At 42.0% G+C, this 20,386-nt stretch overlaps 1 protein-coding gene and 1 long non-coding RNA gene across 4 annotated transcripts in view; one reads left to right on the top strand and one right to left on the bottom strand.

Annotated features, from left to right (window-relative positions):
* The window catches only part of SYT14 (synaptotagmin 14), a 77,886-nt gene extending 72,209 nt beyond the window's left edge, over positions 1-5,677 (bottom strand). The window contains exon 1 of one of the 3 annotated variants that reach the window (XM_083733316.1): positions 5,007-5,677. In XM_083733316.1, the coding sequence (XP_083589442.1) occupies positions 5,007-5,346 (340 nt within the window). In that variant the 5' untranslated portion in view covers positions 5,347-5,677. The remainder of the gene's footprint in view (positions 1-5,006) is intronic. The other 2 variants (XM_083733317.1, XM_083733318.1) reach the window with 2 other exon arrangements.
* Positions 5,547-19,761, top strand: LOC310842095. The gene is made up of 3 exons (XR_014562856.1): positions 5,547-5,684; positions 10,463-10,599; positions 19,490-19,761. It is a non-coding gene; the product is annotated as an uncharacterized lncRNA (long non-coding RNA).
* The last annotated feature ends 625 nt before the right edge of the window (positions 19,762-20,386 follow it).

The following is a 20,386-nucleotide window of genomic DNA, read 5'->3' on the forward strand; positions in this document are numbered from 1 at the left end:
ATTATAACTCATATTGGAGCAATTTACCTTGGTACTTAAGTATGTAAGCTTTGAAGTTATACAGAGAACTTTACTGGACAGAATGAAATTAGAAGCTAATGAAAATGAGTTGTTCCCCAGAGCAAGTAACCCAATCAAAAGCCATCTGTACATTTACAATACTTAAGTGTCCAAAAATGTTGGCTTGGCTTACTAGCCAGGCTTACTAGTGCCTTTCACCAGTCACTTCCCATTTCTTGAGATGCAGGGTCATCTCACATTTTGGCAGCATATGGGTAAGATAAGAAACAGCAGCAGTCTTTCTTATGCTGATGGGAAGGAACTCCTGCTATTTCTTACCTGCTTAAAAATTGCAATGGAAAACGAGTCTTTGGGCTGCTGTGTATACTCGTCCCTGGCAAGTAGATTTGTGGATACCTGTAATACCTATGCAATACTATATTCCTAGGAGTTTGTGGTGTTGAGATATGTGCCAGAACCTTCTAATCCCTGGATCCACCAAGTGTTAAAAACTAACCAAGCCAAGTTAGATGTCTGATGAGGTGATTAAGGAGCTTGGTGTAAGATAGCAAATGGGTGGGGGGCCCTCACTCAAGAGACAAGCCAGATTTTGGAAGAGAGTTGAGAGGGCAGTGATGTGATCTAGAAATAAAGCAGCAAGCTGGAGAGATAGGCAGAGATACATTTGAGAGCAATGTTTGATTTCTATTTGAATCTAAGGCTTCGGCTATGGGAGAAACAAGATCCTTTCGGGGTATTAATGCTGGGAACCCCTACATTGTAGGTTCGGGTTGTATATACAGTGGTACCTTGGTTTACAACCATAATCTGTGCCAGAGGTCCGTTTGTAAACCAAAACAGGTTGTAACCCAAGGCGTGCTTTCGCCAATGGGGCCTCCAAAATTTGTTCGTAATCCAAAAAGATGGGTTGTAATGCAAAAAAAAGGTTGCAAACTGGGACACGCACTTATGGATTTGACATGTTTGTAATCCAAAACGTATGCAAACCAAGGTACCACTGTATGTGTAAATGAACCATATATCATAAAGACACCACAGTCTCCACTGTGTCTCATTTCCAAAAGGAAACATAAACCCTGGGAAAGTGCCCAGAACCCCTGGAACATTGCACAGCTTGGAGACTGGGGTGGGATGCAACAATATTATACTATATAATTACTACAAAATGTGATCCTCAGTCCCACCAGTCAGGTTTATTCATTAAGTCTTTAGCAGCCAGAGATTCAACAATATTTCAAGAAATTGTGTAAGAAAGTTTTTTCACTGTATGTAAAGTAAATCCCTTCATCCATGTATGGTGAACGAACCTACAGCATATACTTCTGAATTTCTGAATTTCAGAGACTGGGGTAGTTATATTTACAGTATCTCACTATTTCCACTACTATTCAATCAAATTTGCACCAAGGACCTTTTTTTTATTGCTCTGGATTATGACAAGCATAATTACAAAACCACACCAAGGTTAAACAGCAATATTATGCTGCTAAAAGCAGTATTGACCAAGGCAATTGTGCTGGGTTATAGAGGGTGTGGGACTTGCTCTCACTGGACCAACAGCATCCTTTTGGATTGTAAGGGAGATAGCACAAGAGCCACAAACAAAATGCCTTTCCAATAACTTTGGAAGGAAGACCTGCAAAAGCTCTGTGCCTGAAGGCACTCACATCACAGCGATTGCTTGGCAGATAACAGCAACCCCAGGGCTAACAAAACATATCCCTCAATGAAAACTATGTGTAACTCGCCCTCCAAAGATGGGGGGGGGGGGATGAAGTGAAAAACAAGAAAAAATGAGATTTCAACCAGCAAACACTGACAATAAAACAGAAAGCAACATGGAGAGAGAACACCAGAGAAAAAGATTTAGAAGCAACAGAAGGTGAAAGGAAAGACAAACCCCAAAACACCCATAGCAACTCGAAAGTATTTCTGACAGAACTCTTCAGAGCTTAGGCCAGACCCAACCTAATAAAAGCTCTGGTCTGGAGGGCAGGATGGCTCCTCCCTACAAGGGAGAGGCAGAAGACTTACAAGGACCCTGCCTATTCCACAATGAAGGAGTTACCATCCCATGTGTTAGGAATGTATCCCAGCATCATCTGGCAAACAATGCTTTAAAAAGCTTAACTATAGTTTGACATGATGTCCAAAATGATGAACCATATTTTGTAAAGCAGAATTGCAATCCATGTTTTGAATTGACGGACTATAGTAACAACCACTGCTCCACCTGCAGAGGCTACTGTACCATGAAAACAGGAGAAAAAGTGCCAAGAGGAACTCTTAAGTCTCAGTTCAGGCATAGAATGGTTGGGCTCACGGACTCAGAAGGGCCCATCACTGATATTTCTCTTGTATTCTGCCTAACAAAATTAACATCTAGAACCATTAACTACCATTACAGGATCTTCTCAACACTTTAAGAATGCATTTTCCATTTAGGAGTTTTAACAAATATCCTATCTTTAGTAACTGGCTCTGAAAAGTGCACTTTTATGAAGGCAAGATGTATATCAATAAAAAGCAACAACAAAACACCCAATAATATTAAGTGTTAGGCACCTCTGGAAGAAGATGCAGGATATAAATTTAACAGATAATATATGTGTTCTCTTGTTATTAAATGTGGTGAACTGGAAAAATAATTAAAACAGTTTCAGATATAAGACATATTCAGATATTTGCATGATAATCTCCCTCATTTTTCTTAAAAAAAGAAAATCAATGTCTACAAGATAAACAAACAAGGATAATAAAGATGGCAATGACTACTAATTAATTTGATCAAGACAAATAAATGTCTTCTAAGACAGGCCAAAACACCAGACAGCATAGTTGGAAATGATCAACAAAGATTGCACTACTCTATTAATGTCATGTGTTGTTACACACTTTTCAAGACTATAAAACAGACACAAGCTAGTTGTCTAGATAGAAAATTACTCTGTCCATTCAGATGCAAATAAAATGTTTTAAATGAAGTGTAAGGTACAATATACAAATGTAATACTAGATGACGACACTGAGCTATGCAAAATTCAATGTATTTTTCAAAACGTTTTTTAAAACAGCATTTTCACAGCTTTTTTATATTTGTGTAGATTCCACCTTAGTATGTAATTCAACTGAGTAACTGTGAAATATTGTTTCCCAATGTGCACTTCCAAGAACATAATCACACCTTCTATGCCCACTTGCAATGCTTAAAGCTTAAAGGGAACAAATCTTGCCATAAATGATGACTTATGGATTATTTTACTGCCATAATTGTCTGCATTTATATACCTTACATGGGAAAGGACTGATTCAGACTAAGATCCTATGCATAATGACAGTGTTCTCAAAGCTACGAGCATGAGTTTGGCCAAACTGCGGGAGGCAGTGAAAGACAGGAGTGCCTGGCGTGCTCTGGTCCATGGGGTCATGAAGAGTCGGACACGACTAAACTACTAAACAACAACAAAAAAACTTGCTGAAGCAACTGTGACTTATTTTCAAGGAAGCATGCACTGGATCAGACTGCCAATACACAAACTAGATAAATGTGCATGTCAAATGCATGAAACCAACTATTCTCAAAGAATAGAAGTAAGGAAAATGGGAAAAGAAGACAAGATTTTCAGACAAACTTTAGTTTTATGTAGAGAGTACAAGTAAACGGACATTAGCAGTGTTAAATCTGTACCTCTCTATAAGAATTGAACATGATATTAATAAGAACATTTTCCATCTCATCAGCGGCAATGAATTCTCCCCCCCCCCCAACTTCCTGCAGTGTCAACCAAATGCACTGAATACTCCCACACTCTACAAAATTTAAAAGGTATATTTGAAAAGAATGGAGTTCAGAAAGACCAATGACTGCCTTCCTTGGGAAGTGGGGAAAGAGAAGCTCCTCTCTCCCTCTCTCTTTTTTGTTTGCAGACTTTTAGTTGGGAAGCAGCTGATTAAAAAGTCCGCCTGAAGTCTACCCAAGTCTGTTGCTCTTTCTGCATCATTTTGTGTGTGTGTGTGTGTGTGTGTGTGTGTGTGTATCCCCTCCTCTTATTCAAATGATGCAGAAAGCGCAACAGACTTGGAAACACTCCACGCAACCAGCTGTATCCAAGGCTGAGGGCAGCATCTCTAGGAGATGGGTCAGGCGGCGGGAAAGGGGGGGGCGTTGAACCCTGCTTGTTTGCAGCCCCCCTGAAACCCAGCTGCGTGACGGCAGCTTTTGCGAGGCTGGTTTTATTTCTCTCAGGTACTTATTAAAGGCTTGCCAGAAGGCGTTTGGCGAAGTGAGAAAAAGAAAGCGGGTTTCTTCCGCCCCACTTCTTCTTGAGGCACCTTTTCGCCTTCCAGGAGCTGCTGCTGCCTGTGGCACAGGGCGGGGGGGGGGCTAAAACAGACAGAACTTCTAAGTAAAACGGGTCAATAACGGTGTGGTAACTACTATTCCTGAGGGGGACAATTTTTACACGTCAGCGAAGAGAGTCAGCCACCTACACCATGTAAACAGACTATTCAGGACCCCCACCATTATATCGGCGTGGGTTTGCGGAGGCGGCTGCCTCTCGTCTTCGGCGCCCACAAAAAATGCCTCGACTCCACGGGGAGCAAACGGCCGCCGCTGCCGGGGGTCGAGCTGAGGCAGCGCCTGGCACCACAGGGCGGGGAAAGAGCCGCCCCGGGCGCCCCTTCGCCCCCGCCGCTCACTTTGGGGGAAAGACCACTCATCATCACCCCCCCGCGCCCGCCACCCTGGTTTGGGTTTTTGTTTTGTTTTGTTTTTTAATTCTCATTCTTTTAATTTATGCGTTTGTTTATTCCGCCGCCTCTCCTCAGGGGCAGGCAGCCCGCGCCCCCCCCCCGACCACCACCCACCGGCACCACAGCGCCGTTGCTCGCCCCTCCCCCTCGCTCCCCACGCCCGCTGCCCAGGTAGGGGGAAGGAGGGGGGGTTATTCGAGAGGAGAGGAGCCCGTTATTGGCCTACTTACCATCAATCGCCATGATCTTCCAGGTGGGCCGTACCAAGTGGAACGCACGTAGGAGGCACACGCTATCGGGTAAGAGCCGGGAAGGAACAGCGGCGATGGGGAAGGGAAGCGCCCGAGGGTGGAGGGGGGAAGGAGGAGGCAGCGGCAGGAGGAGGAGGAGGGAGGGGGGGCTGTTAAACAGAGCGGAGCGTGCCAGGGCTGTGGACCTGCGCGTGACTCCTCCTCCCCCCTTCCAACTCCTCCTCCCTCCCAGCTCCGCGCGCCCAGATTCGAAAGTGCGGCGGTGGCTTTTTCTTCGTCTTCTGTTTCTGCCGGCGCGCGGCGCGGCAGTTGACACCATCTCGCGGACCAACGGTCGTCCCACATTCTCCCGCTGTCAGTCAAACCGCGCGGCGAGGCCGCCGACTCCGCTGCCCGCCGCTGCTGCTGCAGCCTCCCAACGCGAGCCAAGCCTCGCTGTTCAGCCTCTCGGAGGCCGGGCGTGGGTGTGAAGGAGGAGGTGGGGTGCTTGGATGTTGTTTCCCTGCCTCAACCGCCGCGGGCGTCGCCGGATAAAAAGGCCTTATGTGAAAAGAGACGCGCTTGAGGCAGTCTGTCTAAGGAGAGTCGCGCGCATCCAGCTTCCTGAGGGGGTTGCTGCATTAGTTCAGCGTCGCAAGCGGAGCCAGGGCCGGCAAGGTGAGGCCAGTGCCTCAGGTAGCAGGATCCACCCGAGCAGCAGATCCCCATGTCGATCTATCTTTCACCACCCTGCCTTGTTTCTGATGTAGATATTCCCGTACTCCAGAGCTTGTGCGTAGCGGGGGAGGGCAGGGGGGCAAGTGCCCCCCAATCAATACAAATCTGAGGTTCTGACCCCCATAAAAAGCCTCCCCCCAAAAAAAATCCTGGCTGCACCCATGGGCTCCACCGGGTAGCACAACCGGTTGGGCTGTACTGGGTGCCAGAGAGGGTCTACAACAATGATGTAGAACAGAGTGCCAGGGGTGGGTGGGTGCCAAATTTTTGTGCCACACAGGGTGCTGCTGAAATTTGAGAGCCTGAAGTCTGCTACTGTCACTCTTCCTGGGCAGGAAGAAGAGTGCCATTTTGAGGTCTGCTCAGGTGCCAAAATGTCTTGGGCTGATCCTGAGCGGAGCAAGGGCACTTGTGGCAACCGCAAAGCAGTGGCGGGTCTTGTTGTGTTAGATTTCAGTGGCACCCTATGCAACGCCAAAATTCAGTGCCCCTCCGCCTCTCATGCTCTGCACCCAGTGCAACCAAACCGGTCACAGCCCCCTAAATTTGCCTCTGCATGAAGACTTAACAGATTTCTTACACCATAGGTTTTGGTGGTGTAGTGGTTAGAGTGTCGCACTAGGACCTGGGAGATACTGGGCTTCATATCGCCACTCAGCTTTGAAGCGCACTGGGTGACGTTGGGCCAACCACTGCCTTCCAGCCTCACCTACCTCACAGGGTTGTTGTGGGGATTACGTGAACATTCGGGAGAACGATGTACGTGAGCTGTCTGGAGAAAAGGGCAGGATATAAATGCAATAAATAAGTCTTCAAGTGTATGAAATGTTATCCTGAGCTATAGGAACATATACAGGGGTGCAGAAATTGTATATTCAAATACATATATGCCTTCATATTACTTTCAAATACAGTGGACGCTTGGGTTGCGAACGTGATCCATGCGGGATGCACGTTCGCAACCCGCAGTGTTTGCAACCCGCGTCTGCGCATGCGCGGGTTGCAGTTTGGCACTTCTGTGCATGTGCAAAGCGTGATTTAGGGTTTCTGCGCATGCACAACCACTGAAACTTACACCATGGCATATTCAGAAGTAAGTCCTATGGAACTCAATGGCACTAACTCCCAGATAAGTAGGGTTAGGGTTACAGCCCAAGAAATTCAATAGGACTAAAGTCAGTCATGATGTAAATTTGTTACAACTAAATTTAATCCCATTTAAAATCTGGGTTACAAGCCAGTCTTTATTTAGGGCAGAGCCATTGCTGCTTCATCCCAGAATCCTTGCTGTGTAAAATGAAAAATTGATGACCAATTTAAATCCCATCTAATTCAATGTAAGTTTCTATAACATGAGAAATGTGCTAGAGGCTGTACAAAGATGGTGGGTTTGTGTTTGTCCTCTTTGGTCTTTTGTTAGTGCCATTAATCTGCATGACACTTTACAATTATAGGTGCATTTCCTGGGATTGACAACCTTATTTTATTAAATTCAGTGCAGAACTGAATACCTAAATAGTGGAAAGCCTTTATTTACACAAAGCAAGAGTGGGTGTTTTAGTGCTGTTTACAATTAAGGCAAAGTTAATCTATGTTATATGATACAAGTAGGCAGTACTTATATGGGGGCGATTGCCAATTTACTCCACCGTTATTTGGAAGAATCCCAACAACCAGCAGGTGCTAGGGGTCTACCAGAAACTATCAACAATCTACCTTCTGCCAACATTTGGTTGCTGCTGAACCTATTTTTGGTCCACCTTGTCATCAGAATGTATGACTGATACCTGGAGGGTTTAAAATGAATTTATGTTAGCTCAACAAAATTGACGGAGGGGATTTCAATCATATATAAAAGAATTGTTGAGAATACTTATTTTTCTTTTTAGAGGCTGGTGTGCTTTTTAATGTTATCATGCTATTCGTGTGTTTTGCATGTTTTAGATTTGTTCTATGGCTCATAGAGACTGTCAGTATTAGGCAACTAACAAATAAATAAATAATAATAATGAGCCACCCTAGAAGTAGATATGTTAACATTTCTATGACTTGTAAGACAAATTGCAGACTGAAAATGTTATCCCTGTGCCCATTTTCCTGTGCCACTTAATTCCAATTAGCAGGCTGCTTAGTCACGAAAGTATTCCAGTGTTAGAATTAAAGGGGTGGCTTCAGGTCAAGAAGAGTGTATATTGGCAGAGATATTCAGATGAAGCAGGTACTCAGTGTGCCTGTACTATGGCTGGCTGTAGTTAATGCTTCCTATCCGCTCCTTTTCATCTATACCTTTTTAAAAATCCAGATTCTCTTTAATCTGTTTTTTCCCTTATTTTGAATATGTCCTCTGTCTTCTGAAAACTCATTTTTGGACCAGTTTTCATTAGTATATATATATTTGTACTAAACATTTATAGCCCATTATAAAAGGCGTACAACACGAGGCGTACAACAATTAATACACATAAAAAGATTGAAGACAATGCATAATAAAATGAAATTCACAATTTATTATGTCAAGGTCAAATAGCATTTTACTTCATCAGGATATTAAAAATGTTTTAGCTTGACTCCAAAAAGCAAGCAATGGAAGCTTCTATAACAAGAGAGCTCCACAGAACTTGAACTGCATTGTCTACACTTCATTTACATTGCCTTTCACCTATAGAAAGCCCAAAAGAGCAAACGTTATAGGATGAATATGTAATGGCATTACCATAACAGTAGCAGGGCTATCAGAAGGAGCCGTAGCACCATTATAAGAATAAATAGGAATGAAGATGCTGAGCTAAAACTCAAGTACAGTTCTGTACAGTACAGTACAGTATCTCAGGTTACATACGCTTCAGGTTACAGACTCCGTTAACCCAGAAATATTGCTTCAGGTTAAGAACTTTGCTTCAGGATGAGAACAGAAATTGTGCTCCGGTGGCGTGGCAGCAGCAGGAGGCCCCATTAGCTAAAGTGGTGCTTCAGGTTAAGAACAGTTTCAGGTTAAGAATGGACCTCTGGAACGAATTACCGTATTTTTCGCTCTATAACACGCACTCGACCATAACACACACGTAGTTTTTAGAGGAGTAAAATCCGTAGGCATGCCACCCGTAGGCATTCCCTCCATAACACACACAGACATTTCCCCTTACTTTCTAGGAGGAAAAAAGTGAGTGTTATGGTGCAAAAAATACGGTAAGTACTTAACCCGAGGTACCACTGTATTCACTTATTAAAGCTCAGGATGTTGACGGATTCCCCCCCACCCCCACCCCATGCTTGGTGGCTGCTTACTCATAGCTTGTTTTGCATCAAATGCCCTCCAGCAACATTCTTCAAGTCTCTTATTAGATTTCCTTACCATCCCTTCCCTTTTGCTGCTCCCTTTCATTTTGTCATTTCTTTATTCTTTCTGCTCTTTTATTCCTATGTACACCAAACATTTGAAAGTGAAAGTGGTCCCAACACACATTCTCTGCATTTTAGTGATTTGTGTTCAAACCTCTCTTCCAACATTCAAAATCATATGTTTGTGTTCACCTGTATTTTATATTCACCTGAACAGACACAACAAAATAATAAAGCAGAAAAAGACAGTAATAATAAACCAAATTTTATTCATTAGTAATAGTAGCAAATACTGATAAAGATACTCAGAGGGTGTTCAAGCAAAAGTCTGATTTTCTTCTTAGGGATTTTCTTAATCCAGCAGATGAAGGGCAAGTTGAGATAATTATAAAGCAGTAAGATGACCTTAATTGATCTGAGAACTATGTTTACATCTTTGCAAAATTTTGGCACCAATACCATATGCTTTCTGTTCCAATGAAGGTATTGTCCACCTTAATTAGTATATCATGCAAAATGTTTCTCATTTGATGGATTTGCATCTTTTGTTGACACAAAAGGAACTTATCACTACCTGAAGGCCAACTACATTTTAAATGGCATATGTGTCTGCTAGGTTTACACAGATAACTGGTTGACACTTCTAGTCTACATAGCAATTGGCATTTCCGTGCACTCTGACTTCCGTCACAATGTTCCGCTGCGCCAGAAGTGGTTTAGTCATTCTGGCCACATGACACCGGCTCCCTTGGCCTGAAGCGTGATAATCACTGCACCCCAGAGTCAGTCACCTTTGACTGGATTTAACTGTCCAGGGGTCCTTTTCCTTTACCTTACAAAGCAATAAATATGAACTTGATATATTCAGTTAGAAAAGTAAGAACTGGTCAGAAATATAGATGCTAGTCATAGTCCTGGCTTGGATTAGCTAGACTGTGAGCCTGTGGTGGAGCAGCTCCTGCTGGAGCATGAATCATCTCACTTCAGAGACCTAGTAGAAAGCAACAGATGTAAGATCCCAGAAGTCAGAATTCAAACAGCAGGTTGAGGTTGAGTCTTTCAGGACCTGGGAGAGCTCCCAGCAAATTTAGCAACCGAGACAGGTTGCTTAGACAATAATCTGAATTTAACTGAGAGCAAAGGCTACTGAGGCAGATGTCAGGCCTGCAGGATCCATTTTGGTTTTTTGCTAGATCCTAAGGACCACCAACCAGAGCCAGGTGCAAAATCATGGCTCAGGATGTAGATATACACAGAAGTTAGGAGCAGGCTGCTTCTGAGCACATGCTTAGCCCAATAATTTGCTTTCAGTCCCGGATTTGAGCTCAGTTCTCTCATGTTCACTCCTGACTCATACCCACTAGCTTTCTTTATTTCAGCAGTCTTATTTTGGAGAGTGAGAGCCTTTTGCTAAACAATTGGTACTTCGAGACCCTTTCTGATGTACTGCAAATCACTCTGAGATCTACCAATTCCTAATGTACCTTCAGGCTATGCCTGCCTCTGGAGAAAGCTGGTAAGAATGCTAAAGGTCAGAACCCTACTGTAGAGACGTGTGCCTGCTGTGCTTGGCTTAGAGCTGTATATGGCTCCCCATATTGGCCATTGGTCTGATCAAGCAAGCTCTTCTTATGCACTGTCTCCCTTTGTGGCCTCTAGGTGTGTTTCCCCCCTCTGCTCTGAATTTATATGGGAGTGAAGGCCACTGGGCACTTACTGTGGTTGTGGGACTGCTTACGGTTATACTTAACTTTAGTAATTTGAACCCCTGGCCTCAAAGGCACAGTCTGATATCAAATCCTCTTCTGTGTGGTGTGTGCTGTCCCTCAGGCTGTCATATGTGAGCCCTAAGTCAGAGCCCTGTTGACCTGCATTTGGAGAGGACAGCTTCATGTCAAAATCACTGTCCAAGGGGACCAGCCACTGGGATATTAAAAGTATAATTGGAAATTACATCATTCCAATGAGCTGAAAATACCATCTGATTTTGATGGAAAAGGGGCTAGGATCATTTCTTTGTACATAAATCACAGAAACAGGTGAGTTATTGATTGTTCCCACTCCTATAAAGGTAAACTGAAATAATATTTTGATACATTGATTTTTTTATTCAAGAATCCTCTTTTAAACAACTGAACGTACTAGCTTGTTCAATAAAAATCTGGATACCATTTAAGATTCAAAGGTTGTTTTAGAAGAAGAAGAGTTTGGATTTGATATCCCACTTTATCACTACCCGAAGGAGTCTCAAAGCAGCTAACATTCTCATTTCCCTTCCTCCCCAACAACAAACACTCTGTGAGGTGAGTGGGGCTGAGAGACTTCAGAGAAGTGTGACTAGCCCAAGGTCACCCAGCAGCTGCATGTGGATGAGCAGGGAATCAAACCCGGTTCCCCAGATTATGAGTCTACCGCTCTTAACCACTATACTGTACCACACTGGCAAAATCAGCACATCATGGCTATTCATTACTATTCCAAAATGGTCCTCACTGAAACTCAGCACAGAATTCAGTTATATTGAACACACACACTTCATTCGTCTGGTTCCATTTTATAAACAGAGAAACTTTATCCACATACTGAATTTATTGTATCCATCATAACAAAACAGTGCAGTATCATAATGCTGAGTGCAAAAATGAAATGAGTTTACATAAGTTTTAAAGGGAAAGCAGTAAAAAAAGAGGACTGGTGAGTGACCCTCTTGAGAGAGACTTTGTGTCCTCTGCTCCCATGAACAGAATATCTTGTAATATATGAGTGGTGCTGTGAGTATTGTCCTAATACTGGAGAAAATATATAAAGCAAGCCATGCACATGATCCCATACCATCAATGAAAAGGGAAGAGTAGCAGTCGTGTACACACTTCCATAGAAGTCAGCTGCTGTGGCAATTAAATAAGCAAAGGGAAAGGGGCACAAGCCTCTCATAACATCTGTCCTTCTGTTTTCCATAAGTAGTATTGCAGCTTTGCTTCAGAAGTGAATAAGGAACGTTAACTGAAATTAAAAATAAAGATTTTTTTCTAAAAGAAAGAAATAGTGTCTCCTATTTGCCTCTCTTCAGTCTTACAAAAGTCCCCATAATTGATATGGGGTTAAATGAGCAGAACTTGCTAAAGCACTACCCTTTATTCCTGAATACATCTATAGTACCTTGGATTCAGGGTATGCTTTGCTATTTTCATCCCTTGAGCCAAAGACCAGCTACACGATGGTTTCAGGGTTGAAGGAGGGTAAGAAAGCACCCATACCCTCAAATCCATGCTGAGGCCAACTTCCCCGTGTTCCCTTTACACAATGGGTGAGAAATACATGAAGGAAAAGGAGGGGGGAATATAAACTGTCTGAACTCCCTCACCCCTATGGATTTCTCAGAACACCTTCTTTGTAGGGCTAAATGAATTGGCTTTCTTAATCCCATTATCCTTATCTTTGTGCACAATTCTTTATACATGATTTTTTAAAAATAAATATTTTAGTCTCATTTCTTTCGTACCATTAGATATATGTGGCAGAGCCTTGAATCTGTACCCATTGTACCTAAAACTGCCTCCCCAATATTGTTAAGCACTCCTCATTTAGTTAAGTTGGATCCATCTTTAAATAGCAGTCTCAACAGAAGAAGAAATATTAAATTTAATAAATAAATAAATGCTTGTGTCTTCATTTTGTGTTTTTGTGTTGTAAACTACCCTGTGATCATGTAATTAAGGGCAGTATATAGATTTAATAAATACATAATATAAAAACAAACAAATAAAGATAGTTTCACTGAGAATTATTTTATCACAGGTCAACAGGTGTGAAATGAATCTGCTGTTAGCAGTTGTGGCAAAACTTGCTTTTAAGATGTGATTATTTACCCTTCCAAAAGCTCACAGAGGAGTCATCAGTCTAATGGTACATGGGCATAATTTAGGCATTAAGATTTATGACAGAATTGGATTAACAAATGTGTATTGATTTCTTTAAAGAAGTTTTATTTCCATAGCTCTTTGAAACCCCTGATGTTTGAGAGCTTGCCCTTTTATAAAAAAGGTTTTAAAAACTAATTTCATCTGCTGAATTCCTGATAAGGAACTCCTACACTACAATAGTTGCCCAGAAACAGAAAAATCATTTCCACTCTTTCTGTTCCTTTCTGTTCTGTGTTATTTTCAAGGATGCAACTAGAGTGGCATTAACAATTGTGTTCGCAAATGAGAATAGATTATTTTCGGTGAGTACTGTTTTCTGTCACTTCAAAAGTGCTCATGTTTGGGAGCTTGCCCTTTTAAAATATATTTCTTCATACTTAAAAAAATCCATAAGATGATCCTTTTCACTAAATAACATTTCCTATGTTTTATTATTGAGCGCAGCTGAAACCAAAGCTTTCCCAATATTTAAGTTATATTTATATACAGTTCCCAAAAGTTCATTGTGTACACTTGAAACTGAGAAATTATCACGACTGTTGAACGCAGTACAGATGTTGTAGGAGGAAGGATATTGTCGTAGCTCTATAGGAGAGTGAAAGGTGCTTAAAAGTAAAGGCTTCCCATTGGGCTCCATTTCCATCTCATTTCAACTCTATTTCAGCATGAAAAGGAAAAATAGCAAAACCTTGGATGGTGGGAATACTGTGGGTGAGTGTCCCACTGAGCATATAACAGAGACACAGAAATTTTTGGTAAGAAACACCTTAGCCACACAATTTCCCAGAAAACAGTTCTGTTCATTGATGTTCTTGTGTTTGCTTTGTTTTATTTCAAGCATCCTGTTCTTAAGGGTGAAGTTAGCAGTAATTAGTTTAAAACCACTGAGTCTCACATGATCATATCAAACATTATTGTTATTTGTAAAATCACCACATCTTTTTAACTGATTTGAAGATGTACCTGGAAATCACATTAAGTATCTAGACTGTACTTTGGATAATGAGAATGCCTACATCATAATTTCATCAAACTAAATATATTTTGGGAGCTGTTGTTATATCAACAACTTTGTAAGAATACTGACAGTGAGTATTTTGTTGGTCATTCTACCTCATTTATCTATAGAAGTGTGGAAGGAAACCAAATGAGCTGGATTATTTCAAGGTCCACCAATCCAGCACCCTATTTCCAACAGTGGCATAGACTCTGGAACACCCAGCGAGATAGCATGCTGAGAAAACCCTCTCCTGATGTTTGCCTGTTTGTGACTACTATTCAGAGATACACTGTTTTAAAACATGAGGTTTCCATTTAGGTACCATTAATAATACATGCTGTTAGAAGTATCCCTTTTGATTTTTTATGTTTTTCAAAAACCATCTCAGGTAGTTACCATCACCTCATCTTGCAGTAGCAAATTCCATAAGTAAATTATGTATAGTATAAAGAACTGCCATCTACTGACAATCAGTTTGGGGTAGTGTATGATCCTGGTTCTAGTATTATAAGAGGATGGAAGAAATTATGCCATTTTCATATATCTTTATCTACCCTATATTTTGGGGAATGGTTTGTCCATTTGTCTGCTCTGGACCATAAAGAAGGCTGATCGCTGAAGAATTGATGCTTTTGAATTATGGTGCTGGAGGAGACTCTTGAGAGTCCCATGGACTGCAAGAAGATCAAATGCATCCATTCTTAAGGAAATTAGCCCTGAGTGCTCACTGGAAGGACAGATCATGAAGCTGAGGCTCCAGTACTTTGGCCATCTCATGAGAAGAGAAGACTCCCTGGAAAAGACCCTGATGTTGGGAAAGATGGAGGGCACAAGGAGAAGGGACGACAGAGGACGAGATGGTTGGACAGTGTTCTCAAAGCTACCAGCATGACTTTGACCAAACTGCGGGAGGCAGTGGAAGACAGGAGTGCCTGGCATGCTTTGGTCCATGGGGTCATGAAGAGTCGGACACGACTAAACGACTAAACAACAACAACAACTCTATGTGTAAGAGAGGGAGCAGGGTGGAAAAAGAGGGGCAGTGGTGTTGCTGCTATAAAGAGGAGAATTGGCAGGGTTTGGAGGTGATGGGCATCAGTCAGACTGTGCCCCGGGCTGCCTAAAGTAAGCCCCCGGCCCCAGAGAGAGAGCAAAAGGCAGCTGGTGTCTCAGCAGAGCCAGTGGAATATCTTTGCTTCCCTTCTATGTAGATCAACACACACACTACTTCCCTTTCAACATATTTTATATCCAAGGTTCACCATAGACTCCTTGGGGAGGAAGGGTGGAGTATCAATTCAATAAATAAATGTCCCACCATTTATATTCATCCCACCAAGATTCTGATATTCCCATTATATCTACGTTCACTTTGAGTACCAAGCACTCCAAGATCCCACATCTTGGCTTTTGAGACTTCTGGCATTAGGGCATAAACGCCTAAACATTGTGTCCTTTTCCTTCCTTCTTTTTCTTTTTGCATGACATATGGAATGCCAGCAAAGTCATTAGATAGATTAACATTTTTGTAGGGGGAAACACAGAACAGACCTTCTCATTTTTTATATATATACAAAATGCAAACCAGGAGTAAACAGAAAACAAGTGGGACTTGCGACGAAACACAGGGCTCCTGCTCTTCAGGGTTCCAGCCAACCAACCATACCTTCTTCCAGAATATTTCATTTTATGTCCTCCCTTCCTGGCATATTCCCCCGCCCTAGATTTGAAATATTCATGCAAACCCTGGGGCTCCCTTGAGCCTACTGTTTCCTCCCTGTTAATGTAAGAACATAAGAATAGCCTGCTGGGTCAGGCCAATGGCCCATCTAGTCCAGTATCCTGTTCTCACAGTGACCAACCAGATACCTTTGGGGAACCAGGGAGCAGAGCATGTGCTCAAGAGCACTCTTCCCTCCCATTATTCCCAAAAATCACTGCTTCCAATTGTTGAGGTAGAGCATAGCCATCATAGCTAGCAGCCTTGATAGCCCTCTGCTGCATGAGTGTTGTAGCTTGTGCCATTGGGCTGACACTGGGAGAACTGAAATCATTACAGGGTTTAGTTTTTCATGCATATAGCACGACTTAGAGAGACAAGCAACACATTCCTAAATATACTTGCAACCAAGTGTACTAAATGGAGCTGATTCCTAGGTAAGTAGTTATTGCTAATCTGTAAGAAAGAAAATGGGACGCAGGTGGCACTGTGGGTTAAAGCCTCAGCGCCTAGGACTTGCCGATTGAAAGGTCGGCGGTTCGAATCCCTGCGGCGGGGTGCGCTCCCGCTGCTCGGTCCCAGCGCCTGCCAACCTGGCAGTTCGAAAGCACCTCCGGGTGCAAGTAGATAAATAGGGACCGCTTACCAGCGGGAAGGTAAATGGCGTTTCCGTGTGCGGCTCTGGCTCGCCAGATGCAGCTTTGTCACGCTGGCCACGTGACCCGGAAGTGTCTCCGGACAGCGCTGGCCCCTGGCCTCTTGAGTGAGATGGGCGCACAACCCCAGAGTCTGTCAAGACTGACCCGTACGGGCAGGGGTACCTTTACCTTTACCTAAGAAAGAAAAAGTACCATGGCTTGTTTTTTGCTTTGTGAACAATTGCCAGAAAACCAAAGGACAAGGATTTTGTTCTTTTCAGCTGTGTGTGTACTGTTGTGCCAGCAGTAGACTACCGCTGATGGAACCCTTTATGCCAGTGTGACTTGCCAGTACTGTACAAGAGAATTGAGTGAAGCTGGGGAACAGCTCCAGTAAGGATATAATGATAAATTTGCAAAATAAGTGGTGTAAGTGAAAACAGTCCCATTTCAGTCAATGGAACAGGTATTTATTTAAGTTTTTTTAAAAAAGACACAAAAACTTAAACTGTTATTTAAGAGACTTCTGGAGGCAGCGCCTCCGACAATGGCGGATTCCCTCTGATCCAGAGGGAGACAGCTCCACAGAAACTGGGTCTTACCGCTGCAGCGAAGCGGGGACCCTCTCAAAAATCGCAGGTGGAAGAAGCCTGCGACAGTGGGACTCGGCGGGCACCGTTTGCCCCCCCCCCCCGCGTTTAGCAAAGGGACCCTATTAAGGGCTCCGGAGTGAGACGGGGGTTGACGTGGTGCTGAGAGTCAATCGCTACTTCTGAGGAGCGAAGCTGCATAGCCGATGTCGGAGAGCACTGTCCTTTTTCCTGTGACAATTCGGACTTTAAACAACAACCCGTGAGTAGGATAATTGAAACTTTTGGACTTAAAAAAAATCTTTGAATTTGAACCGAGACGGGAAGGTGTAAACAGGAAGTCCGCCTCCCGTTCCTTGTATAAAGAATAAAGCAAAGATCTTATAAGCTAAAAGCCGGGTAAATTGACAGCTGGGAATTTCCTGCATTTTTAATCATCAACCCCCCCTAGCCAGCAGGAGGAAAGGGGGAGAAATTTGACTTTTAAATCCTGCTGAGAGTGTGTTAAGAAAGCAAGCTTCCACTGTCCCTAATCTGGGGACGGAATGACAGGAAAGAAACCGTCGGTGATGCCTACAATTTGATTATAGAAAAATTGACAGAACTGGAAAAGGGGAAAAAATAATTCTAACGCTCCCTTCTGCCTGTTTGTTTTACGTTGAAAGGAAACAAAATATCTGAGAATTGAAAGTAACTTTTTCCTTGTTGGTTACATTTTAAAAATGGATGTCAAAAAGTAACTACACCCCCTAGAGGAAGCCAGCCAGGGTGTTTGTTACAATCTACAAAGAGAACACTGTAACTGGGAAAAATAGACCGTGGGACTAGCTCCCTGACCTTGACAAAATGACTAGAAAGGAAGTTTTATCTACCCTGGACAAAATATATGATGTACTGCTCCAGCTGGATGAGAAAGTATCTCGGATGAATCAACAGATGGTCTATATAACAGCTGCAGTCAGCAAAGAGGTGCCAAGGGGAAATGCAGTCACAGAAACCGCACAACAACTTACTCAGGAAGTTGGCTTAACAGAGCAAGTGCAAGGGCAGAGAAAGATGGAAGAGGCTGTGAATGCACCTCAAAAGATAAAGAGACTTCAAGTCCTACATGACCAAAAGTTGCAACATTGGGAAATGGAACTTGGAGGACACTGGCTAAATTTTGGATTTAAGAAAAGTGTTATCTTTGGTGGGACTGTGAAACAGGTGGAAGATCATTTCTGGAATAACTGCTTTCTGGATTACAAACTAAATGATGGGGAGTGTATCACCGGGGAATGGGACAACTGGATGAAAGGAAATGAAAAATATTACTACACGGAACTCCCCGGAGATTGGCTCCCCAAAGAGAAAGAGAAGAAACTGCAAAAGAACCCAACGGGGAACAAGGATGTATGCAACTACAAACAGAAACAAGAAAACCCGCAGAGGGGGCTTAGAAGTGACCTGAGGGCCTCAGACATTAGAACACCGGATTGAGGATGAGATAATGATATAAGGACTGACATTATCCGGAACCAGAAAAAGGGACGTTGGATAAATTTAGAATGAGAAATGCTTTTTGTAATAAACCTATATTTATGGAATTAGTGTAATACTAATGAAATATTAAGAGATGCTGGAAAGGAATAATTGGCTTTAGCAGAAAAGTCAAAATGGTGTATGTTTAATAATTTTCAAGATCAAGAGGATAAGATAAGGATTAATGAGATTAATATAAAAAATGTAGAGGTTTGAGTAATAAGGCTGAATTTGCTGAATAATTTTCTAAATGGAATACAAAGAGGGAGGTGGGAGGAAGTCAGGAGAACAAGTGAAAGAATGTCAAAAAATCTGAAAGGAGGGATTTTATTTTTTATTTTTGTCTTGTTTTTGAGTTGAATTCTTGGTTTTTGTAATCTTTTTTGTAATCTTTTTGTGTTTAATTTTTGTTGTTGTCTCTGTAATTTCCCCCCCATAAAATCTAATAAAATATCATTTTAAAAAAATTAAACTGTTATTTAAAACACACACACACACACACACACACACATATTCAACAATAAAGAAAGAAAAGAAAGAAAAAGAAAACAGAGAGAGAAGGATAAACTTAGATCGAAAGATAATACAAATTCCACAGGTTGAGATTACTCTGAATCTCCTAACTAATGTCACCTAAGAATGGTAATGTGGGTTTGTGAGGGTATTATCAATAATCAGAGTAGGATGATACAGTGGGCGAAAGATGTTGGGCATAATATACAAATGACGGCTTGGGAGAGGCTATGAAAAACAGATCTGAAATTTATGGTATGCTCTTCATTGAAAGAAAACTATATATGAAAATGATTTATTGGTGGTACTTAACCCCAGTAAAATTAGCAAAAATGTATAGAACAAGTACCAATATATGTTGGAAATGCAAAGAAAAAAATGGTACCTTTTATCGTAAGTGGTAGAATTGTAATGTAATAAAAAAAGGGAAATGATATATAATGAAATGGAAAAAAATGTTTCAATTAACCTTTCCTTAAAAACCAGAAGCCTTTTTATTAGGAATTATAGGTACCAAGATCCCAAAAGATCAGAAGAAACCTGTTCATGTATGCTACAATGGCCGCTTGGATGCTGCTAGCCCAGAGATGGAAGAAACAACCCCGACCAAAGAAGAATGGCAAATCAAGTTGATGGACTATGCCGAAATGGCAAAATTAACTGGGAAACTCAGGGACGAAGAAGACAACTAATACATTTTGTGTGTATATACCAATATGTGTGTGTCTGTGTGTGCTACAATCAATATTGATTAATAAAGCAAGTGATTGGAAGTGCAACCTATAGAACTATGACCAAACCCTCTTCCATTTACATGGAGAAATTCCCTCCTTTTCATGTAGGCTAACTTTATTTTATTTTGTATAAACCTCACTGTCCTTTCAGTGCTGCATCTTTCCTTCTTTGTTCATGGGAAAGCAAGAGCCAAAAGTGTAATAAAATTTACTAACCTAACTGTAGATGATGGGACATTCCAACATTTTCTTACTGTTTGCTGTCTGTGGTTACCTTTCCTTCACCTTGTTGTCAGTTTACTAGGTCTAGCTGCTGGTTCACAACTAGAAACTATGGTTTCTCAATGTGCAAAAAGCTGGACAATCCAAGGCTTATGCCACACATTCCAAAGTATTTTCCCTGTACAAAAATAATAATCTTTTTGTGCATTTCCAATCCACACTTCAGACTTAAAGAAGCTTGCCTCGCCTCTGGTAACCATGGTTTCTCTCCTTCAAGATTATTCACCTGATGCTAAATCTCTATCAGATGCCCCATAATCCATATTCAATTCTGTTACGTATCTTTAAAATATTCTGTTGGGTATCTGATCTTTTAAAGTACCAGACAACTTTATGTATTTGCAATTTTTCCAACTGTGGTTTAAAATACTTCATCCTAAAA

Source organism: Podarcis gaigeae (genome assembly GCF_964106915.1).
Source record: "Podarcis gaigeae genome assembly, chromosome: 3".
Classification (NCBI taxonomy): domain Eukaryota; kingdom Metazoa; phylum Chordata; class Lepidosauria; order Squamata; family Lacertidae; genus Podarcis; species Podarcis gaigeae.